Here is a 19,875-nt window from a genome sequence, read left to right as displayed (position 1 = left end):
CTTTCTTATTAGCTAATGTTAAAGAGACTGTTTATATTCCAGGTAGGCAGGAGGTTAGGGAAATAGTGCTCACCCGCCATAGGCAGAAGTGTAAATTTCTGCTTTTTGAAGAGCTATTTGCCAGTCCCCATTAAAAGCTTCAAGGTGTATTCCCTTTAATCAAGTATTCTCCCTTCTAGGAGGTTAGCCTGTGATATACTCATACAAGTATGCAGAAGATATTCTATGTAGCATTTCTTGGAATAGAAACAGCTGGAAACAACCTTCATATCTATCAGTAAGGGACTGGCTGAGTTTGAGTACAGCCAAAAATGGAATACAGTGCTGCTGCCCCCAAAAAGAAAGAGGTAAACCTAGATATCCATACATAGATTTAAAAAAAGAAAAAAAACAAGTTGCAGATCAATATAAATATATTAGGATGTCGGAGGCCGGGCGCGGTGGCTCACGCTTGTAATCCCAGCACTTTGGGAGGCCGAGGTGGGCGGATCACGAGGTCAGGAGATCGAGATCACGGTGAAACCCCGTCTCTACTAAAAATACAAAAAAATCAGCCGGGCCTGGTGGTGGGCACCTGTAGTCCCAGCTACTCGGAGAGGCTGAGGCAGGAGAATGGCGTGAACCCAGGAGGCGGAGCTTGCAGTGAGCCGAGATTGCGCCACTGCACTCCAGCCTGGGCGACAGAGCGAGACTCCGTCTCAAAAAATAAATAAATAAATAAATAAATGAATAAATAAATACATACATAAATATATTAGGATGTCGGGAAGAACATATATTAAATTAACTGTAGCTTCTCTGGGGAGGGGCATGTGGGGACAGGGAGATTCAGGGGAAAGAGCCAAGGATGGTACAATTCTGCAGTGGTTTAAATTTTTTCAAGTAATTTTTCATTTAAGAATTTTTTTTTTAAAAGAAGGAGAAAGCTCCCCAGCATTTCTATTCTGTCGTTGGTCTTTGGAACTTCTGGTCTCGACAAAACTAGGGGTAGGAACCCGAGCCCAAAGGAGAGGCAGGGAACAGAAACAACCAGATTTGGGGATTGATGACGTGGCTGGGGACAGGGGTGGAGGTGGTGACAGCCCAAGAGAGGGTCAGCAGGTCAGGACCTGGCCGGGGCCTAGACTGGCAGAAGCCGGTGTCCAGGAGGCCTGGGGTGCTTGCTGGGATACATGTGGATCCCTGGGCAGGGGTAGTTTTCTCTGCACAGAAACCCCGATTGCTGGTAGGTCAATGCTGTGGGATACCCTGACCTGAGTGAGGTTAGAATGTTATAGGTGAGCCAAGCATCTGCAGGAAAGGCACGGCTTCCACCAACAATTGCAGGTTGCTTGGTGTCAGCAACTATAGCTCAGGCCAGCACAGGATCCTTCCCCAGCCCTTCCCTCAGAGAAGCCGAGAAGATGGTGGGGTGGGCCAGTAGGTGAGCCTGACCTTGCCAGTCCACCTCTCAGTCAGTCCCATGGGGAGGGTTGCCTTTTATAAAGATTAGCAGGTATCCCTAGATGGATCCTCACTTTGACCAAGGTCTAACAGGAATTTGAGGCGTAAGTTACCCTGTGGAATTCTCCTCAGCTTAAGCAAGCTTATTGCAGCCAGCCTGAGCAAACTAGGAAACGTGGCCGGTGTTTTTCAGTTGGCCACACTGTCACCTGGTCTTAGATTTCAAAATCCAAAATGGTCAGAATGGAAGTGACCTTGAGGTCATTCAGCCCAATTTCATGTTACAGAAGGGAAAACTGAGGCCCAGAGAGGAAGGTGCCTTGCCTAGGGTCACACAGTAGACCTGTGTGTTCCAGGGCTTCCTGCCACAGGTTACCAGACCCATGGCAGCCGAGGTGACTCCAGGCCTCCTGATCTGACCTTGCTGGAAGAAACCCACAGACCGACCCTCAGAGAAAGTTGAAGCTAGCAAACCAGGGAGGCAGCCGGCTGCCTGTAGTGAGGAGACCCAGGTGCTCAGCCCCCTGGCTCTCACCAGGTGTGCTACTCACTGTCCCACCTGCAGCCCAGACCTCTCTGCCCCTGTAGAGCTCCCAAGCAGGTCAAGTCAGTGTCAAGCAGCACCTGCTGTTCAGGAGGAATTGACCCCAAACAGCAGATCGAAGGACTCAGAAATGTCTTTAGTTTGGCTTGAAGACTTCCCAGCCCGCTCTCGTTGGGTCGGTCATGCCTCTTCTCTGGGAGTCAGTGTCTCCCAGAATCAAATGGCAATAAGAGGGATGCAAGTGTTGTGAGTTTGAGAACAGGAGTGTGCTCATGTGACTCCTCTATTTGGCAGTAATCGAGGCTAGAATTCAGGACACTGACAAGACAGAGCCTCTCTGCCATGGTCCGCACTGAATGGTCATTATCTCATGAAAATCCAGTGACCAAGAAGTACATTGGAGGCTGCAAAGTCTCAATCTCAGTAGGAGAACCATCTAGTGTGGCTTCCATGGAGTCAGGATGATGGATCTAGTGGCCTGGAAAGCTGTGTGCCAGGATCGTGATGATTTTCATCCATGATTATCAGTTCTAGCTTGTGCCCTGGGTTGGTATGAAGCATTCAATCTGAAAAGTGTCGCATAAAGTCAGATCCATCAGACCTGTCATCACCTGATCGCCTGCCTGTGTTCTTATCCCCACTGCTAGGACCACATGGCTCTAGCATGCAGGCCAAGGCTCTGCCCAACTCAAGAACCAATGCTTCCTCTGTTTGGGGAAACTAAGGTCTATCCCAGTATCCTGGTGGGTCAGCATGACACTGGCTTCTGTGGGGGCCCTGCTTTGACCTCCGAATTCAACCTTGGTTCTCATTTCTTGAGCACCAGCTGTGTGCCCGGGACTTTACATACATGATAACCCCAGTCAGTCTTATGACAGCCTGTCAGCCTAAAAGCTGCAGAGCCAGGACTGGAATCTAGTCTAGAGATCTTTCCACACAGCCATGACAGCCCCTCCACAGAAATGCTTTCTCCAATAGCAATGATGACTATTATTTACTGAACGCTTACTATATGTCAGGTGCCATGCCAAGCGATTTGTGTGAGTCAACTCAATTTAAACCACACATGACACTTTTACTGTCCCTGTTTTACAGATGGGGAGATTAAGGCTTAGAGGGGTGCCCAGATTAGGGGACCATCAGTTAGGAGATGGAGGAGCCAGGGTTCAGCTGCAGGCTGCCTGAGTCTCAAAGCTACCTTGGGAGTCACTGTGCTGTGCTGCTGCATGCATGGGTTTAGTGGCTGGATGCTAACCTTGCTACTGGTGCCTGTCTTGTGCTTTAGAACTAAACCCTGATCTGTGTTGCTACCTCTCCCTGTGTCCCCACTTACCTAGACCTGGGTTCTGCCAAACCCTTTTCAGCCTCCCAGACACCAGCATCACACTCCAGTCCCCTGGATGAGTTAGTGTATTTGTTCAACTGCTCCAAAAGGAACCAAGTAACAAGCTCAAAGATGTATGTCTCTCTCAGGGGCAGGTGTCTTTGCTTCACGTTGTCTTCTTGTCTTCTTGTCCCACTGTTCCTTGGGGTGATGTTCTTGTCCATGTGGTCACAGTCGGCTCACCCCTGCCACATCCATATTCCTTCCTGACAAAATGGAGAGGTGGAGGGCAAGCACTTTTCCTTCTGGCTGTGGCCTAGAAGTTGCATACATCATTGGCCAGAACTAGCTGCAAGGGAGGCTGGGAAAGGCAGCCTCTAGCTGGTGGCCATAGACCCAGCTTGGGGGCCTTTGATTACTACAAGAAAGAGAACCGGCTAATGGAAGAAATATTCAGTCTCTGCCACAATCCCTGTTCCCAGCCAGAGCCCCACCTTGACCTTGGCCTCTCTCTTTGCCCAGACATCCTTCTGTGACTCTGTGACTACCAATCCCTGTTAATCTCCAGACCCATATCCTTATATCTGGCTTGTTTTGCCACCACCTGAGCCCACAGCCACTTTTAGTATTTTTTTTGCAAGTGAAGAATTCTGCTCCAGCTTAAACACACACATGCATACATGCACACACAGAGTGTCGTACACAGAGATTTTTAGAAGGGGCACTGGCTTTGTTGCTAGGTCATTAAATAAGAATATTTACTGAGTGCCTCCTCTTCAGCCTGTGGCCTTGTGCCCTGGGTTCCCAGATATTAAAGTTAATAGGAAAGTTTTCTTATATTTTTGACATCAGTATGTTTTATTACTGCCAGTAAAATTTTGACCAGATTTTGGCATGTTGGGATATGTGGGAGTGTGTGTATAAGTAAATTACAAACAAAGAGCTGTATTAAGCCCCACCAGCCTGGGGCTAGCGTAGCCTAACAGCTCCTTGGACATCAGGCCCCTGCCCCCATCTTGCCCCAGCCTTATCTAACTTTGACTGGGGACCCCAGCTCCTCAGTCTAGAGCCCAAGGCAGATTCAAGCTGGCCTCCTGCCAGGACTGGTGGAATTGTCCACCTGAGAGAGCCCATCTCCCACCCACCCTCTGGAACTGTCCTCTGGGGTGTCCACCCTGGGCCATGGTCATGTTGTCCTGATGCCTTCGATACAGAAGGTGCTTTCCAGTTTGGTTCCAGAGCTTCAGGCCTCCCTGCCTTGGCCCCAGGCTCCTCCATTACTTCCCACTCCCCTGAGGCTTACATGGCTCCAACTCCAGCAAGTCCCTATCTCCTTCCTATTGGGCTGCTCCCACAGTTAGACCGAAGGAAGCTTCTTGAAGTGGGAGCTAATTTGTCAGGTATGCTAATCAGTTGGCTGCCGAAACTCAGGTTCCCCTCAGGGTTATAAGCTGGTCTCTGAGCTAGAGCTCTCGGTGGCTGATAGTGGCCTCATGGCCCATTCTGTGACCATCAGTAGAGGCTGTCCATGCTCTTCTGGTCTGGGGTTCAGGCCTCTGTTGGCCCAGCTCCTGGGCCCATTTCTCTGGTGACTTTTACAGGTGCTTTCACCAATTCCCTGGAAAAGTGGCTTTTTTCTTTATCACTTCAAGTTTGTATTAAAATTTCACACATACCCTCAGAACCACAGAAGGTAGAAAAGAACCATGTTCTTAGTGTCTGTTGGTCACAGTCATTAGAACGGTCCTTAGTTTATGCCACACCACAATTGGAATCCATTCCAAGATAGAAGTCTCCTTAGGTCCTGCAGGTTCCCCTACATCTGCACCTGTGGTCCTGGCTGCCCTTCTCCCCCTGCCCCTCCTATTAAGCACTTCAGACCTGTCGTGATGTGGTAGAGCAGGCTGGCAGAGAGCACTAGTCGAGGAGTCCAAGTCCCAGTGTGGCTTGGGCTAGCCACTCTCCACCATGGCTCAGATGCCTGTGTGCAGAATGACAAGGTGGCCCCTCCGGCTCCCAGGCCTCGCTGACTCTGCGCCCTGGCAGCCAACGGTGCTCCTGTGGCCTTTTTGCTCCCCACTCAGAAGTGTGGATAGGAGGCCTCTCCTTGGAGAAACACCATGTCCAGCCCACAGGTGCAGGCTGGACACTGACCCTGGGCAGGCAGTGCTGGCCCTGTAGTCACCTGATGATGCAACAGTCATCTCACTGTCTCCTTCATCTTCCCTGCCCCTCCCACCTGGCCCTGGGAATTGCACCAAACCCCAGCTGCTGGGCGCTCCGCCACCTGCCAGGGAGAGCCTTGTGGCTCAGTGAGGGGAGAAGGCAGGACTAAACAATGTAGGGTCCTGCCTGGCCAGCCGACCCCCACTCAGATTGATCATTTCACCACCCAGTCATGCCGCAGGGTCCCATCTATCCATTGGAAGAAGCAAAGCTTACCACTAGCTAGTATTTCAGGGCTGCTCTCAGATCCTTGCATGAAAGGATCAATAAGAATAGTAAGTATAGCCAACCTTTGATTATCCACACATAGCACCCAAAGGTCTCTCCATCACAGTGCAGCCAGGCCGAGGAGGCCCAGCCCAGCCTGAAGAGCAGTTCTCTGTGTGTGCTGCAAACCATGTCTACCATGTCTGATTTTTAGAAGGCTCAGCATTTCTGCCCACCTTAACTTAGGTAAGCAAGACCCGGGGTAAGGCTGCCAGGACGAGTTCCCCCACCTTTGCTGGGCTCCCCATTTCTTCTCTCCAGCAGCTGCAGTGTGGTTAGGACATAGGTTGAAAGGGCAACGCTGTTGTTCAGATGCTAGACAACTCCTTACTCCCCCTTGCTGTGGATACAGTGATGTCCCCTGGGGCCATGCTGGTGCTTCCATAGGACTAGAGGCCATAGACTGCAGTGTCCATCATGCCACAGAAGCCACAGAGAACTTCTATTAATTGATGTGGGAGATAGCCCTGGCTGGGGGGTCAAGAGGCACAAGATGGTCCAGCCCTGCCACCATTCCCGTGTGCTTTTCAGGGAAAATCATATCACCTTTCTAGCCTTCAGTCTCCTCTGTCAAGTGAGAGGAATGGACTAGACAGTCAGTCTCTAAGAATCTATCAGAAGATCATGGTGTAACTTTAGTCTCCATAGAAGAGATCAAAAGTTTGTACGAGACACCCAGAGACAGTTGGCACTTATGCCTAGTTTTGGCCATAAGGCAAATATTAATTGTAAGGGTAACCGTTTTGTCCTGGTTTGCCTGGGACTGTCCTTGTTTATTCCTGTTGTTCCTCCATGATTGTTAGTAGTTCCCATTTCATTCTCCAAGTGTCCCAGTTTGGATGGTATCTTATATGGCCACCCTGTTCACTGAGATGTAATCTAATGAAATGAGATTTCCCTGTCTTCCCCACACTCAGCCTGCTTCGGTACAAGTCACAGGAGGCCTTTGACTGCTCATAGGAGAATCTCTGCTGATACGCGGTCTTTCATTGACAAATATCAGTCACTGTATTTGCACCATATCCAATGACTAGAGGGATGTCATTGAATCCGTCACTGTATTCAGTGACCAGAGGGGTGTCATTGAAGACATAAACGATCTCCTGCATCATTCACTGCTCCTGACTGAAGTGCTACGTGAAAAAGTTTTGCAAGAAACTTAGATGTTCCTTCCTCTCTGGCTATAAGACTCCGTAATGGACCAAATCTCCCTTTTCTCCTTGGCTGCCAGGAAGCTCATATATAAATGCATAGCTGAATTGTAGAAACACCATAAGTCCTTATTATTGGTATAGCAGTATTCTTTTTATCCCACCAATCCTGACTTTTTGCCCTATTTCCATTTTATTCTGATTTGTTATTCTTATTTATAATTTTCTCATATTTATAGTTTGTCATTCTTCTATAAATATGGTTTTGTTATAGTTACTTTGAATTCTTTGTAGCACCAAGTAGAAAAGGAACACAAAAGGAGTGAACTTAGAGGATATGCTTTTTAGCTAAAAGATCAAATCACCTGTTCCTCCAAAGCATATCACAGTGTCCGAGGGCCCTGCCCTTTAAGAGACAATTATTTGAGTCTTAAAGAATTGTTCATCTTCTGAGCACCTGCAAAAATGTAGTAAGTGGAATTTTCAAGTCTGTATCATCACACACCTAGTGAAAAGCAGAGTGTGGGCATGAGGGGAGCCTGAGGGCAGGATGCTGGGGGTAGGGCATGCTCACAGGAGAAAAAGCAAGCACAGAGATGCTCATCACTCACCCAGGGCCTCGCCAGGGGATGCCAGGGGATGGACACCTGAGAAGGGGCTGGGGAACAAACTCTGGCCATGGGAGGCCTGGGTCCAGGTGGCAACACTGCCTGTTAGCAACAAGGGACCTTCAGTAAGCCACCTTCCTGATGTCCAAAGTCAGGTGGTTGGGTGAGATGGAGTCCATGGTGACTCCAGCCTTGGGATTCCAACCCTGCTCCTGGGGAGGAGGGCCCTGAGGATGCACCGGAGCCCAGGAAGCTGAGACTGCCCAGCTTGCAGCTGGCCCTAGGAGGAGGCACACACTTGGGGCTCCACACAAGCCAACTTTGCTCCTCCACTTGAGGGCAATGATCCCCATACTTCCATGGCATCCCCGGGGCACTGACTGGACAAGGAAAGGCTGCAAAGCCAGAGGAACCTCCCAGAATGATCCTCCTGGCAATTGCTTGGATCAAGCAAATGGTCACAGCTGTGTCAGATTGTAAGTTCTCACAGGCTGTGGCAGTAGTTTGCAGTTTTATCTTCAAACATGGGCTGGGGCGTAGGTTAGCAAGGGGGTAAAAAGCAGTGAATGATGTCCCTCATGGACACTTTCAGAACCCAGGACCAGAGAGAAAAACTAACCTGAGAATAATCTACCCCTTGGAAAACTCACCCCTGAATAACCCACAGGCACTTCCCTCCTGCACCAGCCACAGCCCCATCCAGAGTTCACCCAGCAGCATCTGCATCTCCAATCTCACTGGGCCCACTGCAGCTCCGAGGCACAGTCGAGGCAGGATTTGTTATCTATTTTATCGATGAGGCAACTGAGGCTTAGAGAGCTCAGACCCACTCAGAGTGGATCACAAAACAGAGATGAGATCCCAGGCCTTCTGTCCCTAACCGCCCTGCAGTTCCCAGAGCCCACTTTGCCTTCTATTCTCAACATCCCACATGGCCACAGTCCTCAGAAACACATTGGCATTCAGATCACCCAACACTGGCGTGGGAGCGGGTGAGGAAAGAATTGCAGGGCTTGGGCATGTGGAGCTGGAGCCTGTGGTTCTGGTTGAGTTTCCCTGGTTAACTTTTGAGGGGTCTCAGCCAGGTGTGGCACCGAGTCTGGGCTGCCCAGGCTGTGCATGAGTCCCAGTAACTCTGTCTTCTCTTTTGTGTGTGTGTATTTCTGTGTGTGTACATCTATCACACAGACGAAGAGCGTGATTTCTACTCTGAGGCCGTTGATCTCCAACACAGAACTAAAGGGGAGAAGAGCCACCCCCAGCATCCAGCGTGGCATATCTTGTGCCAGGACCAGGGATGACTGGGCCGTGGACACAGATGTCTCCAACCTTCAACCGTTCGCATAGCACACAGGGGACTCGTGGGGGCCACCTGCCACTGCCAGCTGAAACAATACAATGGCAATACTGACATCCTTCATGACGTTTTCCCGACAGACATTCAGGCAGAAAGTGCTGGTGCGTTTTCTGTCTGCAAAGTAGAGGGCCATGCCTCACCAATAGAATAGCTTGGGCCCTGATGACCTGCTCCGAGTCCACTCACAGCCAGTGACACTTGCAAAAAACTCCCAAAGCCGCCTTGGGTTTGGCTTCTGCAGCTCTTGACCAATGTGGCCAAAGCTGGACACCTCCTTGGGACACTGGGATTATTCGTAAATGCAGCCTGCCCTGACTCTCCCTGAATAGCATCTGAAGTCTTTGTGAAGGTCATGGATCCTGAACAAAGTGTCAAGGGCACCAAGAAGGCTGAGGGAAGTCCCCGGAAGCGGCTGACCAAAGGAGAGGCCATTCAAACCAGTGTTTCTTCCAGCGTCCCATACCCAGGCAGCAGCACAGCTGCCACCCAAGAGAGCCCCGCCCAAGAGCTCCTAGCCCCGCAGCCCTTCCCGGGCCCCTCATCAGTTCTTAGGGAAGGCTCTCAGGAGAAAACAGGCCAGCAGCAGAAGCCCCCCAAAAGGCCCCCCATCGAAGCATCCGTCCACATCTCACAGCTTCCGCAGCACCCTCTGACACCAGCATTCATGTCACCCGGCAAACCTGAGCATCTCCTGGAGGGGTCCACATGGCAACTGGTTGACCCCATGAGACCTGGACCCTCTGGCTCCTTCGTGGCCCCTGGGCTCCATCCTCAGAGCCAGCTCCTTCCTTCCCACGCTTCCATCATTCCCCCCGAGGACCTTCCTGGCGTCCCCAAAGTCTTTGTGCCTCGTCCTTCCCAGGTCTCCTTGAAACCCACAGAAGAGGCACACAAGAAGGAGAGGAAGCCCCAGAAGCCAGGCAAGTACATCTGCCAGTACTGCAGCCGGCCCTGTGCCAAGCCCAGCGTGCTCCAGAAGCACATTCGCTCACACACAGGTGAGAGGCCCTACCCCTGCGGCCCCTGTGGCTTCTCCTTCAAGACCAAGAGTAACCTCTACAAGCACAGGAAGTCCCACGCCCACCGCATCAAAGCAGGCCTGGCCTCAGGCATGGGCGGTGAGATGTACCCACATGGGCTGGAGATGGAGCGGATCCCTGGGGAAGAGTTTGAGGAGCCCACTGAGGGAGAAAGCACAGATTCTGAAGAGGAGACTAGTGCCACCTCTGGTCACCCTGCAGAGCTCTCCCCAAGACCCAAGCAGCCCCTTCTCTCCAGCGGGCTGTACAGCTCCGGGAGCCACAGTTCCAGCCACGAACGCTGTTCCCTGTCCCAGTCCAGCACAGCCCAGTCACTCGAAGACCCCCCTCCATTTGTGGAACCCTCATCTGAGCACCCCCTGAGCCATAAACCTGAAGACACCCACACGATTAAGCAGAAGCTGGCCCTCCGTTTAAGTGAGAGGAAGAAGGTGATCGATGAGCAGGCGTTTCTGAGCCCAGGCAGCAAAGGGAGTACTGAGTCTGGCTATTTCTCCCGCTCCGAGAGTGCAGAGCAGCAGGTCAGCCCCCCAAACACCAACGCCAAGTCCTATGCTGAGATCATCTTTGGCAAGTGTGGGCGAATAGGACAGCGGACCGCCATGCTGACAGCCACCTCCACCCAGCCCCTCCTGCCCCTGTCCACCGAAGACAAGCCCAGCCTGGTGCCTTTGTCTGTACCCCGGACGCAGGTGATCGAGCACATCACGAAGCTCATCACCATCAACGAGGCCGTGGTGGACACCAGCGAGATCGACAGCGTGAAGCCAAGGCGGAGCTCACTGTCCAGGCGCAGCAGCATGGAGTCCCCCAAATCCAGCCTCTATCGGGAGCCCCTGTCATCACACAGCGAGAAAACCAAGCCCGAACAATCACTGCTGAGCCTCCAGCACCCGCCCAGTACCGCCCCCCCTGTGCCTCTCCTGAGAAGCCACTCAATGCCTTCTGCCGCCTGCACTATCAGCACCCCCCACCACCCCTTCCGAGGTAGCTACTCCTTCGATGACCATATCACCGACTCCGAAGCCCTGAGCCGCAGCAGTCACGTGTTTACCTCCCACCCCCGGATGCTGAAGCGCCAGCCGGCAATCGAATTACCTTTGGGAGGCGAGTACAGTTCCGAGGAGCCTGGACCAAGCAGCAAAGACACAGCCTCCAAGCCCTCGGACGAAGTGGAACCCAAGGAAAGCGAACTTACCAAAAAGACCAAGAAGGGTTTGAAAACAAAAGGGGTGATCTATGAATGTAACATATGTGGTGCTCGGTACAAGAAAAGGGATAACTACGAAGCCCACAAAAAGTACTACTGCTCAGAGCTTCAGATCGCAAAGCCCATCCCTACAGGCACCCACACATCTCCAGAAGCCGAAAAGAGTCAGACTGAGCATGAGCCGTGGTCCCAAATGATGCATTACAAACTGGGAACCACCCTGGAACTCACTCCACTGAGGAAGAGGAGGAAAGAGAAGAGCCTTGGGGACGAGGAAGAGCCACCTGCCTTTGAGTCCACAAAAAGTCAGTTTGGCAGCCCTGGGCCATCCGATGCTGCTCGGAACCTTCCCCTGGAGTCCACCAAGTCACCAGCAGAACCAAGTAAATCAGTGCCCTCCCTGGAGGGACCTACGGGCTTCCAGCCAAGGACTCCCAAGCCAGGGTCCGGTTCAGAATCAGGGAAGGAGAGGAGAACAACGTCCAAAGAAATTTCTGTCATCCAGCACACCAGCTCCTTTGAGAAATCTGATTCTCTCGAGCAGCCGAGTGGCTTGGAAGGGGAAGACAAGCCTCTGGCCCAGTTCCCATCACCCCCACCTGCCCCACACGGACGCTCTGCTCACTCCCTGCAGCCCAAGTTGGTCCGCCAGCCCAACATTCAGGTTCCTGAGATCCTGGTAACCGAGGAGCCTGACCGGCCGGACACAGAGCCAGAGCCGCCCCCTAAGGAACCTGAGAAGACTGAGGAGTTCCAGTGGCCCCAGCGCAGCCAGACACTTGCCCAGCTCCCGGCCGAGAAGCTGCCACCCAAAAAGAAGAGGCTGCGCCTGGCGGAGATGGCCCAATCATCAGGGGAGTCCAGCTTCGAGTCCTCTGTGCCTCTGTCTCGCAGCCCGAGCCAGGAAAGCAGTGTCTCTCTGAGTGGGTCCAGCCGCTCAGCCTCATTTGAGAGGGATGACCATGGGAAAGCCGAGGCCCCCGGTCCCTCATCTGACACGCGCCCGAAACCCCTGGGCACCCACATGTTGACTGTCCCCAGCCACCACCCGCATGCCCGAGAGATGCGGAGGTCAGCCTCAGAGCAGAGCCCCAACGTTTCCCATTCTGCCCACATGACCGAGACACGCAGCAAATCCTTTGACTATGGCAGTTTGTCCTTGACAGGCCCTTCTGCTCCAGCCCCAGTGGCTCCACCAGCGCGGGTGGCCCCGCCAGAGAGAAGAAAATGCTTCTTGGTGAGACAGGCCTCTCTGAGCAGGCCTCCAGAATCTGAGTTGGAGGCTGCCCCCAAGGGAAGACAGGAGAGTGAAGAACCACAGCCCTCATCCAGTAAACCCTCCACCAAAAGCTCATTGTCCCAGATTTCCTCCGCGGCCACCTCACATGGTGGGCCCCCGGGAGGGAAGGGCCCAGGGCAGGACAGGCCCCCACTGGGGCCCACTGTGCCCTACACAGAAGCACTGCAGGTGTTCCACCACCCTGTTGCCCAGACACCCCTGCATGAGAAGCCGTACCTGCCCCCACCTGTCTCCCTTTTCTCCTTCCAGCACCTCGTGCAGCATGAGCCAGGACAGTCTCCAGAATTCTTCTCCACCCAGGCCATGTCCAGACTCCTGTCCTCACCATACTCCATGCCCCCACTTCCTCCCTCCTTATTTCAAGCCCCACCGCTTCCTCTCCAGCCTACTGTTCTGCACCCAGGCCAACTCCATCTCCCCCAGCTCATGCCTCATGCAGCCAACATACCCTTCCGGCAGCCCCCTTCCTTCCTCCCCATGCCATACCCGGCCTCTTCAGCACTCTCTTCTGGGTTTTTCCTGCCTCTGCAATCCCAGTTTGCACTTCAGCTCCCTGGTGATGTGGAAAGCCATCTGCCCCAGATCAAAACCAGCTTGGCCCCACTGGCAACAGGAAGTGCTGGCCTCTCCCCCAGCACAGAGTACAGCAGTGACATCCGGCTACCCGCTGTGGCTCCCCCAGCCAGCTCCTCAGCACCTACATCAGCTCCTCCACTGGCCCTGCCCACCTGTCCAGACACCATGGTGTCCCTGGTTGTGCCTGTCCGTGTTCAGACCAATATGCCGTCCTATGGGAGCGCAATGTACACCACCCTTTCCCAGATCTTGGTCACCCAGTCCCAAGGCAGCTCAGCAACTGTGGCACTTCCCAAGTTTGAGGAACCCTCGTCAAAAGGGACGACTGTGTGTGGTGCAGATGTGCATGAGGTTGGGCCCGGCCCTTCTGGGTTAAGTGAAGAGCAAAGCAGAGCTTTCCCAACTCCATACCTGAGAGTGCCTGTGACATTACCTGAAAGAAAAGGCACTTGCCTGTCATCAGAGAGTGTCTTGAGCCTGGAGGGGAGTTCATCAACAGCAGGGGGAAGCAAACGTGTCCTTTCACCAGCTGGCAGCCTTGAACTTACCATGGAAACCCAGCAGCAAAAAAGAGTGAAGGAGGAGGAGGCTTCCAAGGCAGACGAAAAACTTGAGCTGGTAAAACCATGCAGTGTGGTCCTTACCAGCACCGAGGATGGGAAGAGGCCAGAGAAATCCCACTTAGGCAACCAGGGCCAAGGCAGGAGGGAGCTAGAAATGCTGTCCAGCCTGTCCTCAGATCCATCTGACACAAAGGAAATTCCTCCCCTCCCTCACCCTGCATTGTCCCATGGGACAGCCCCAGGCTCAGAAGCTTTGAAGGAATATCCCCAGCCATCTGGCAAACCTCACCGAAGAGGGTTTCCCCCACTGAGCATGAAGAAAGAAGATTCCAAGGAACAACCTGATCTCCCCTCCTTGGCACCTCCCAGCTCTCAGCCTCTGTCAGAAACGTCCTCCAGACCAGCCAAGTCACAAGAAGGTACGGACTCAAAGAAGGTACTGCAGTTCCCCAGCCTCCACACAACCACTAATGTCAGTTGGTGCTATTTAAACTACATTAAGCCAAATCACATCCAGCATGCAGATAGGAGGTCCTCTGTTTACGCTGGTTGGTGCATAAGTTTGTACAACCCCAACCTTCCGGGGGTTTCCACTAAAGCTGCTTTGTCCCTCCTGAGGTCTAAGCAGAAAGTGAGCAAAGAGACATACACCATGGCCACAGCTCCGCATCCTGAGGCAGGAAGGCTTGTGCCATCCAGCTCCCGCAAGCCCCGCATGACAGAGGTAAGTTCAGCCTTGTTTTTCTTCTCATCACTGATTTGCAAAAGCCCTTGGTGAGCTTTTAAAGCCACTGTATCCTCAGGTTCCAGTTGCAGAACTAGAGCCAGATGAGTAGTCAGATTTCCTCTCTGAAAGCTGAGACTGGTCACCTTACAAGGAAACATGTTTATTGAGTTTATTTGTCACTGTATCCCTCATATCATTGGAGTAGATACACTTCAATAAAGTTAGCCATAAAGTTATCCTGCTCTCCCATGAATTTCTGTTGTAAAATCAAAGATACATTCTCCGTAAGAAAAAAAAGAAATTTTCCAAAAGACTGAGTTGGAAAACTTGGCTAACAGGAATGCCTGTAGCAATTTTAGAACTTTTTACCTCTCCTTCGTTATATGGATATCCCTTGTCTTGTTAGTCTTTTCTTGCTTTTCTTAATTCTTACATCTGCTGTTTCCATTCTCTAGTACCACTTTAAATCTTCCCATTTCCAAGATTCTAGAATTTGGCACAAACAACCCCTGAAATATTCCTTCTTCCTTTTCTGGGAGTAAGACAGCAAATGGAGCTGCGCTGCAGTATCCCTCCTTACCAGTGGATGGCAATGCCACTCACAGTTTGACCTATCTGTGCTCTGTGGTCAAGAAACCCTAATGTTTACTCTTTCATTGCCTTTGATCTGAGGCTACATCAGGAGCTATAAAATGAACTGGTCCCCTGAAAGCTCAGCAAGTTTGAAATTCAATAATTTCAAACTTCAGATAAAAGCCACCACCATACCCTGACAAGACCAGCCTGGGGATTTGGATTATGCTGACTTGGCATTTGTGGAATAACAGCTGGTCTTATTTATTGAGCAGCCTCATGGTGCCAGGCACGGTGTTGGGCCCTTGAATCTAGTCACTGCTCGCCTCCACCTCTGAAGTAACATAACCATCTCCTTTCTATAGCTTAGGGAACTGAGGGTCAGAGTCTGAGAAAGGTCAAGGTCATCTGGCAAATGTTGAACAAACCCAGAATTTGAACCCAGACCTATCTGACTCCAAAGAGTCTATTTTTCTTCTTTTAATTATTTGAGGAGAGAAAATCTTAAAAGATGACTGCAAATTAAAAAATGTTCATTAGTGTGTCTTCAGACCAGAAGCCGTGACCAAATTAGGTCTAAATTCCCCAAACTAAATTCATATTGTAGATAAGTGAGCAAAACTGTGTTCTATAATTTCCCATGCTCTCATATCTTCCCCTTTTGTCATTGAGTGAACTTTGTGCATTGAATTTGTCCTTAGCTTGACTGGATGTTCTTCACAGAACTGTTTTCCAGATTTATTCCCTAGATGTCTTTGTCAGTCTACAGACATCCCTGACCAACATTTCCACTTTTGTGTTAATGTCATGCTAATTTCCTCTTCAGCGTCTCTTACTAGCTGTGGCTACTCCCAAGATGCTGTTATAATTATTCATACTGCTAACTTTTGGGGTACCTATTATGTACCAAGTACTATGCTAAATGTTACTTTTCTCCTCACAACCAACTTGAAAGTTAGGGTACAATATCACCATTTCATAGATGAGGAGACCAAAACACAGAGAGGCTAAGTAACTTTCACAAGGCCACACAGAAAATGGCAGAGCCTAGATCAGAACTAGATTTTACCCAATGCCCTTTTGAATTACCTAAGCTGCTTCTAGTTTTTAATGACTGAAAATGTTACAGGCCATTTAAGAGAAAGGAAGTGTTAATTTGGATTCGGCAATTATTTATTTATAATGCTCCTAAAACCTGCAAACTTTTTCTTGGAATATTCTGTTTGGTTCACTGGCATGTTTCCTTCCAGAATTGCACCAATCTGGTACATTAGTATAACCACATGGTCTGTGGCTTAAGGCCTTCATGCAACTACACCTCTCTCTGGTCTCTGCTTGCATACTTCCAGCAAGAGGAACTCACCATCTCATGATGCAGTCCAATCCATCTTTGGACAGTGCTCTAAGAAGGTTCTTTATTGTACTGAGCTGACATTTGTCAGCTTTTGGCTTCTATTCTCTGTTAGTAGTTCTGAAAAGGTCCTTAGGTCTATCTTAGCATTTTGAAGCTCTTCCAAACCATCTTCATGCAGGTCTAGGACACCCCATGATGTTTTTGTTTGGTCATAGATATTTTCTTCCACGTATAAACCCTGGAGAAACCCCAGCTTATTAAGAGTCCACTTTGTAGCCACATTCTTTCCTTTTTCCTCCTTGGGAATCATTTTGACAACAACACAGCACTGTCACAAAGTGATTAAGAATAAGGACTCAGGTGCCAAGTTGCCCAGGTTTGAATCCCACTACCTTACCTACTAGCTATGTGACCTTGGGCCAATATCTTAACCTCTCTGAGCCTTGGTTTCATCCTCTGTAAAATAGGGATAATAATAACACTTAGCTCACAGGACTGTGGAGATAATTAAATGAGTTAAGACATGCAGAGTGTGCTTAGAACAGTGTATGCCACACTGGCACTCAGTAAGTATTTTTAGCTGTACTTATTCATATTGTTGTCATCAAAAGCTAAAATGGATCCCTGGTCCCTGCTCAATTCCAACACTGTGTTTCCTGGGAAAGTGGTACACTGCCACCCAAACCAGCCTCCTCCAGTGTGGCCCAGATATCATGGCAGGCTGTGAGGGAGAAGTAGTCTGTTTGCCTGTGGGAGGCACCTTGGTCATTCCATGGACAGTCTAGATCTCAGGCTGGGGTGGAATGGAAATGGTAGGCTCTGGAAACCCAAGGGTATTGCAGAAAACTAGCTGCCTTCTGCCAAAGCGGCAGTCCAGATCTTGCTCAGTTTCCACTCCCCTCCTCCAAATCTGAAGAGATTATTTGGTGGTCACTGAGTCACAGAAGTTGCCCTGGAGTTGATCTTCAGGATGGTCTAAATCCCCTCAGACTCTGAGGCCCAGACAGGTGAAGTCATCCACCAAACGGCAGCTCAGTGTGCCATGGCCTCTCTGGTGCTGGAACTCAGATTCCCCGATTCCCAGCCAGGCACCTTTCTACCTAGCCCCATGCTGTCCTTGTGGGGGCAGGTGTGGTGGCTGGCAAAGGGGGCTGCCATTCTTAGATTGCCCCAGCATCAGGAAATGTGGTTGCTTCATTCACTGGCTGGAAACAGCATGGTTTTTCATGACCTTAATGACAGTGGCATGAAGTAGGAGGAAATTCTCACTCCCAGCCCCCGCCCTAAGCACAGCATTTCTGCTCCCTAGGCAAGAGTGCACCCACCCCTGACAACACTGCAGCGTTTAGTGGGCATGTCCTTGGGATAGTGGAAGATGTCTAGGAAGCACGAGGCCAATGCCAGCCCTCCCCTTAAGCCAGCTCTCATCACTGAGGCATGGCTCTGTAAAGAGGGTGGGTCCTGCAGGACTAACAGCCCAGAGTCTGCACAGCCTCTCTGTGCCTGTCTCTATGGTGGAACTGGGGACGTCCTGCTGGTCAGGGTCCTCAGCCCAGCTCCTGGCCTTTGGTACTAGCTCAGGAGGGCCAAGATCCTGGAAGCAAGAGACCTGTGCTCTGCTCCCAGCTCTGCCCTTAACTCGCTGGGTGACCTTAGCTTTCTGATCTATAAACAAGAACTGGACCAGTTTATCTCCAAAGGCAGAGTGGAGCCTTTGTTCATGTGTTCAACATTATTTAAGCATCTTCTCTGAGACAGACCCTGTGTGGGGTTCTGGGGTGCCCAAGGAGACCAAGATGAGGACCTGTCCCCCGGAGTTCCCAGACTAGCGTAAAAGATGGAGAACAAACACAGGTCTTACGGGAGGTTAACCTGAAAGAGACAGGGTTCCAGCTGTAACACCAACTAATGGCATGGCCTTGGATAAGGGACTTCTCTCTGGGGATCAGTTTCCTTAATTCTGTAAAGTGGAGCTAATAGCACCTCTTCATGGGGGAGTGTGAAGATTGCATATATGTACTTGTGCAGTACCATGTAAGGCATGATTATTAGCATTGCATTCGTGGCTGAGGACACACTTTTAACCAGCAATGATTTTGTCATTCCCGCGGTGGGCCAGGTTCACCTCCCTTCGCTGGTTTCCCCGGAAGGCCAGAAAGATCTAGCTAGAGTGGAGAAGGAAGAAGAGAGGAGAGGGGAGCCGGAGGAGGATGCTCCTGCCTCCCAGAGAGGGGAGCCGGCGAGGATCAAAATCTTCGAAGGAGGGTAAGACTCATGTTTGGTTTTCATCGTCTGCCTCCCGTGGAATAAGAGCTGGCGCCCATCGGTGTTCACGGGCAGCAGTGGCTCAGTTGGCAAGGGCTCTGCCCACAGGTGCCCTGTGGTCCCAGCGATGCCTTTCAGCAGACATCACCTTCCTGGGACTCTCAGTCCCCTCTGTTTAAGAATGCCATGGGGCTTCTTGGTGGGGATGGGTGATGCTGGGTATTTGTTGAGGATCTGGAGGGGTCTGGGTCTTTCTCCAGCCCTTCATTTTCTCAGATCCTGGCCAGGTTTCTAGTTCCTGCATTGGAGTTGCCATCCCAGTATCCCAGCAAACGTCCAGACTTCTGTCTCTCTTGACATGTGTTCTCCAAAAGTCACCTCTGTACTGCCCAATGGCCATCTTGGCATGTCTGTTTCCCACGGGGCACTTGGGCTCAGCCGACTAGGTTGTTTGCAGGACTAATTGCACACTGTATGTACCAGGTGTTTCCACTGGTCCCCATCCTGACTGGCTGGGGCCCAGGGCTCAATGATTGGTGAATATTTTGAATCTCATTTGTAGTTATTCACCTTTGATGCTTGACTTTGGGAAACCAATGGTCTAAACGTTTCAAAGCTCACAGCTTCAGGGACTGTCTGGGCTCTGGAAGGGTGCCTTGTTTCAGACGTGCTTTGTGGAAGTTTTGTGCCAGCTGTGTTTTGTGTGGCCACATGTTTGCTTCCTGGGATATGGGTGTCTGTGAGCAGGTCCTGTGGCGTCTGTCTCAGGGTCCTGTGTCTGTGTCCCTGGTGTGATCAGGGTGGCCTGGTCCTGCACAGCCCTTAAGGACAACAACGTAGAGGAAAATGTGCTTCCTGTGCAGGACAGTCCCCATGAGCCGGGGCCAACACGGCTGTCAGCGGGGGCCTCTGATCCTCTAGCACCTGCAAGCGCCTAACTCACAGGGTCGGCATGGGAGGCACAGGAGTCCTCCATAAGGTTGGGGGACAACAGAGACTGCCACCCTCCCCAGGGCCACCAGTTGGCATCTTCTGGTGGCACTGACCAGCAGGGGCTCTCAGGAGAGAGGGTGCTTGGAAATGTGGGGAGCAGGGTAGTCAGTGATGGGAAGGGGGCCAGGGGTAGCAAATGCCCCTGAAACCTACCGCCTAAAATACCAATAGCAGCTGCATTGAAGAAACACTGGACCAAAGGTCTTCGAAAATGCCAACCCTCTTTCCGCGTGGGGATGGACGCGGATCCGCCTGCTATTTGGTTAGAGCGCCCTCGTGTGTCTCTGTGTTCTCATGCCACTGGATCCCTCAGAGGCCACGCAGAGGCAGGATTGATGAAGCACCTGCTCACAG

General features: G+C 51.2%; 1 protein-coding gene across 6 annotated transcripts in view; it reads left to right on the top strand.

Annotated features, from left to right (window-relative positions):
* Positions 1–19,875, top strand: part of HIVEP3 (HIVEP zinc finger 3) — a 523,062-nt gene that overhangs the window by 437,547 nt on the left and 65,640 nt on the right. For 5 of the 6 annotated variants that reach the window (XM_032160468.2, XM_032160467.2, XM_058443207.1 and 2 more), the window contains 2 exons: positions 8,752–14,333; positions 18,383–18,528. In XM_032160468.2, coding sequence (XP_032016359.1) covers positions 9,273–14,333; positions 18,383–18,528 — 5,207 coding nt within the window. In that variant the 5' untranslated portion in view covers positions 8,752–9,272. Of the gene's footprint in view, positions 1–5,603; positions 5,991–8,751; positions 14,334–18,382; positions 18,529–19,875 lie in introns of those variants that run through there. The other variant, XM_058443206.1, reaches the window with a different exon arrangement.

The sequence above is a fragment of the Hylobates moloch genome, unplaced genomic scaffold, assembly GCF_009828535.3.
Source record: "Hylobates moloch isolate HMO894 unplaced genomic scaffold, HMol_V3 SCAFFOLD_8, whole genome shotgun sequence".
Classification (NCBI taxonomy): Eukaryota; Metazoa; Chordata; class Mammalia; order Primates; family Hylobatidae; genus Hylobates; species Hylobates moloch.
This window is presented reverse-complemented; position numbering and strand designations above follow the sequence as displayed.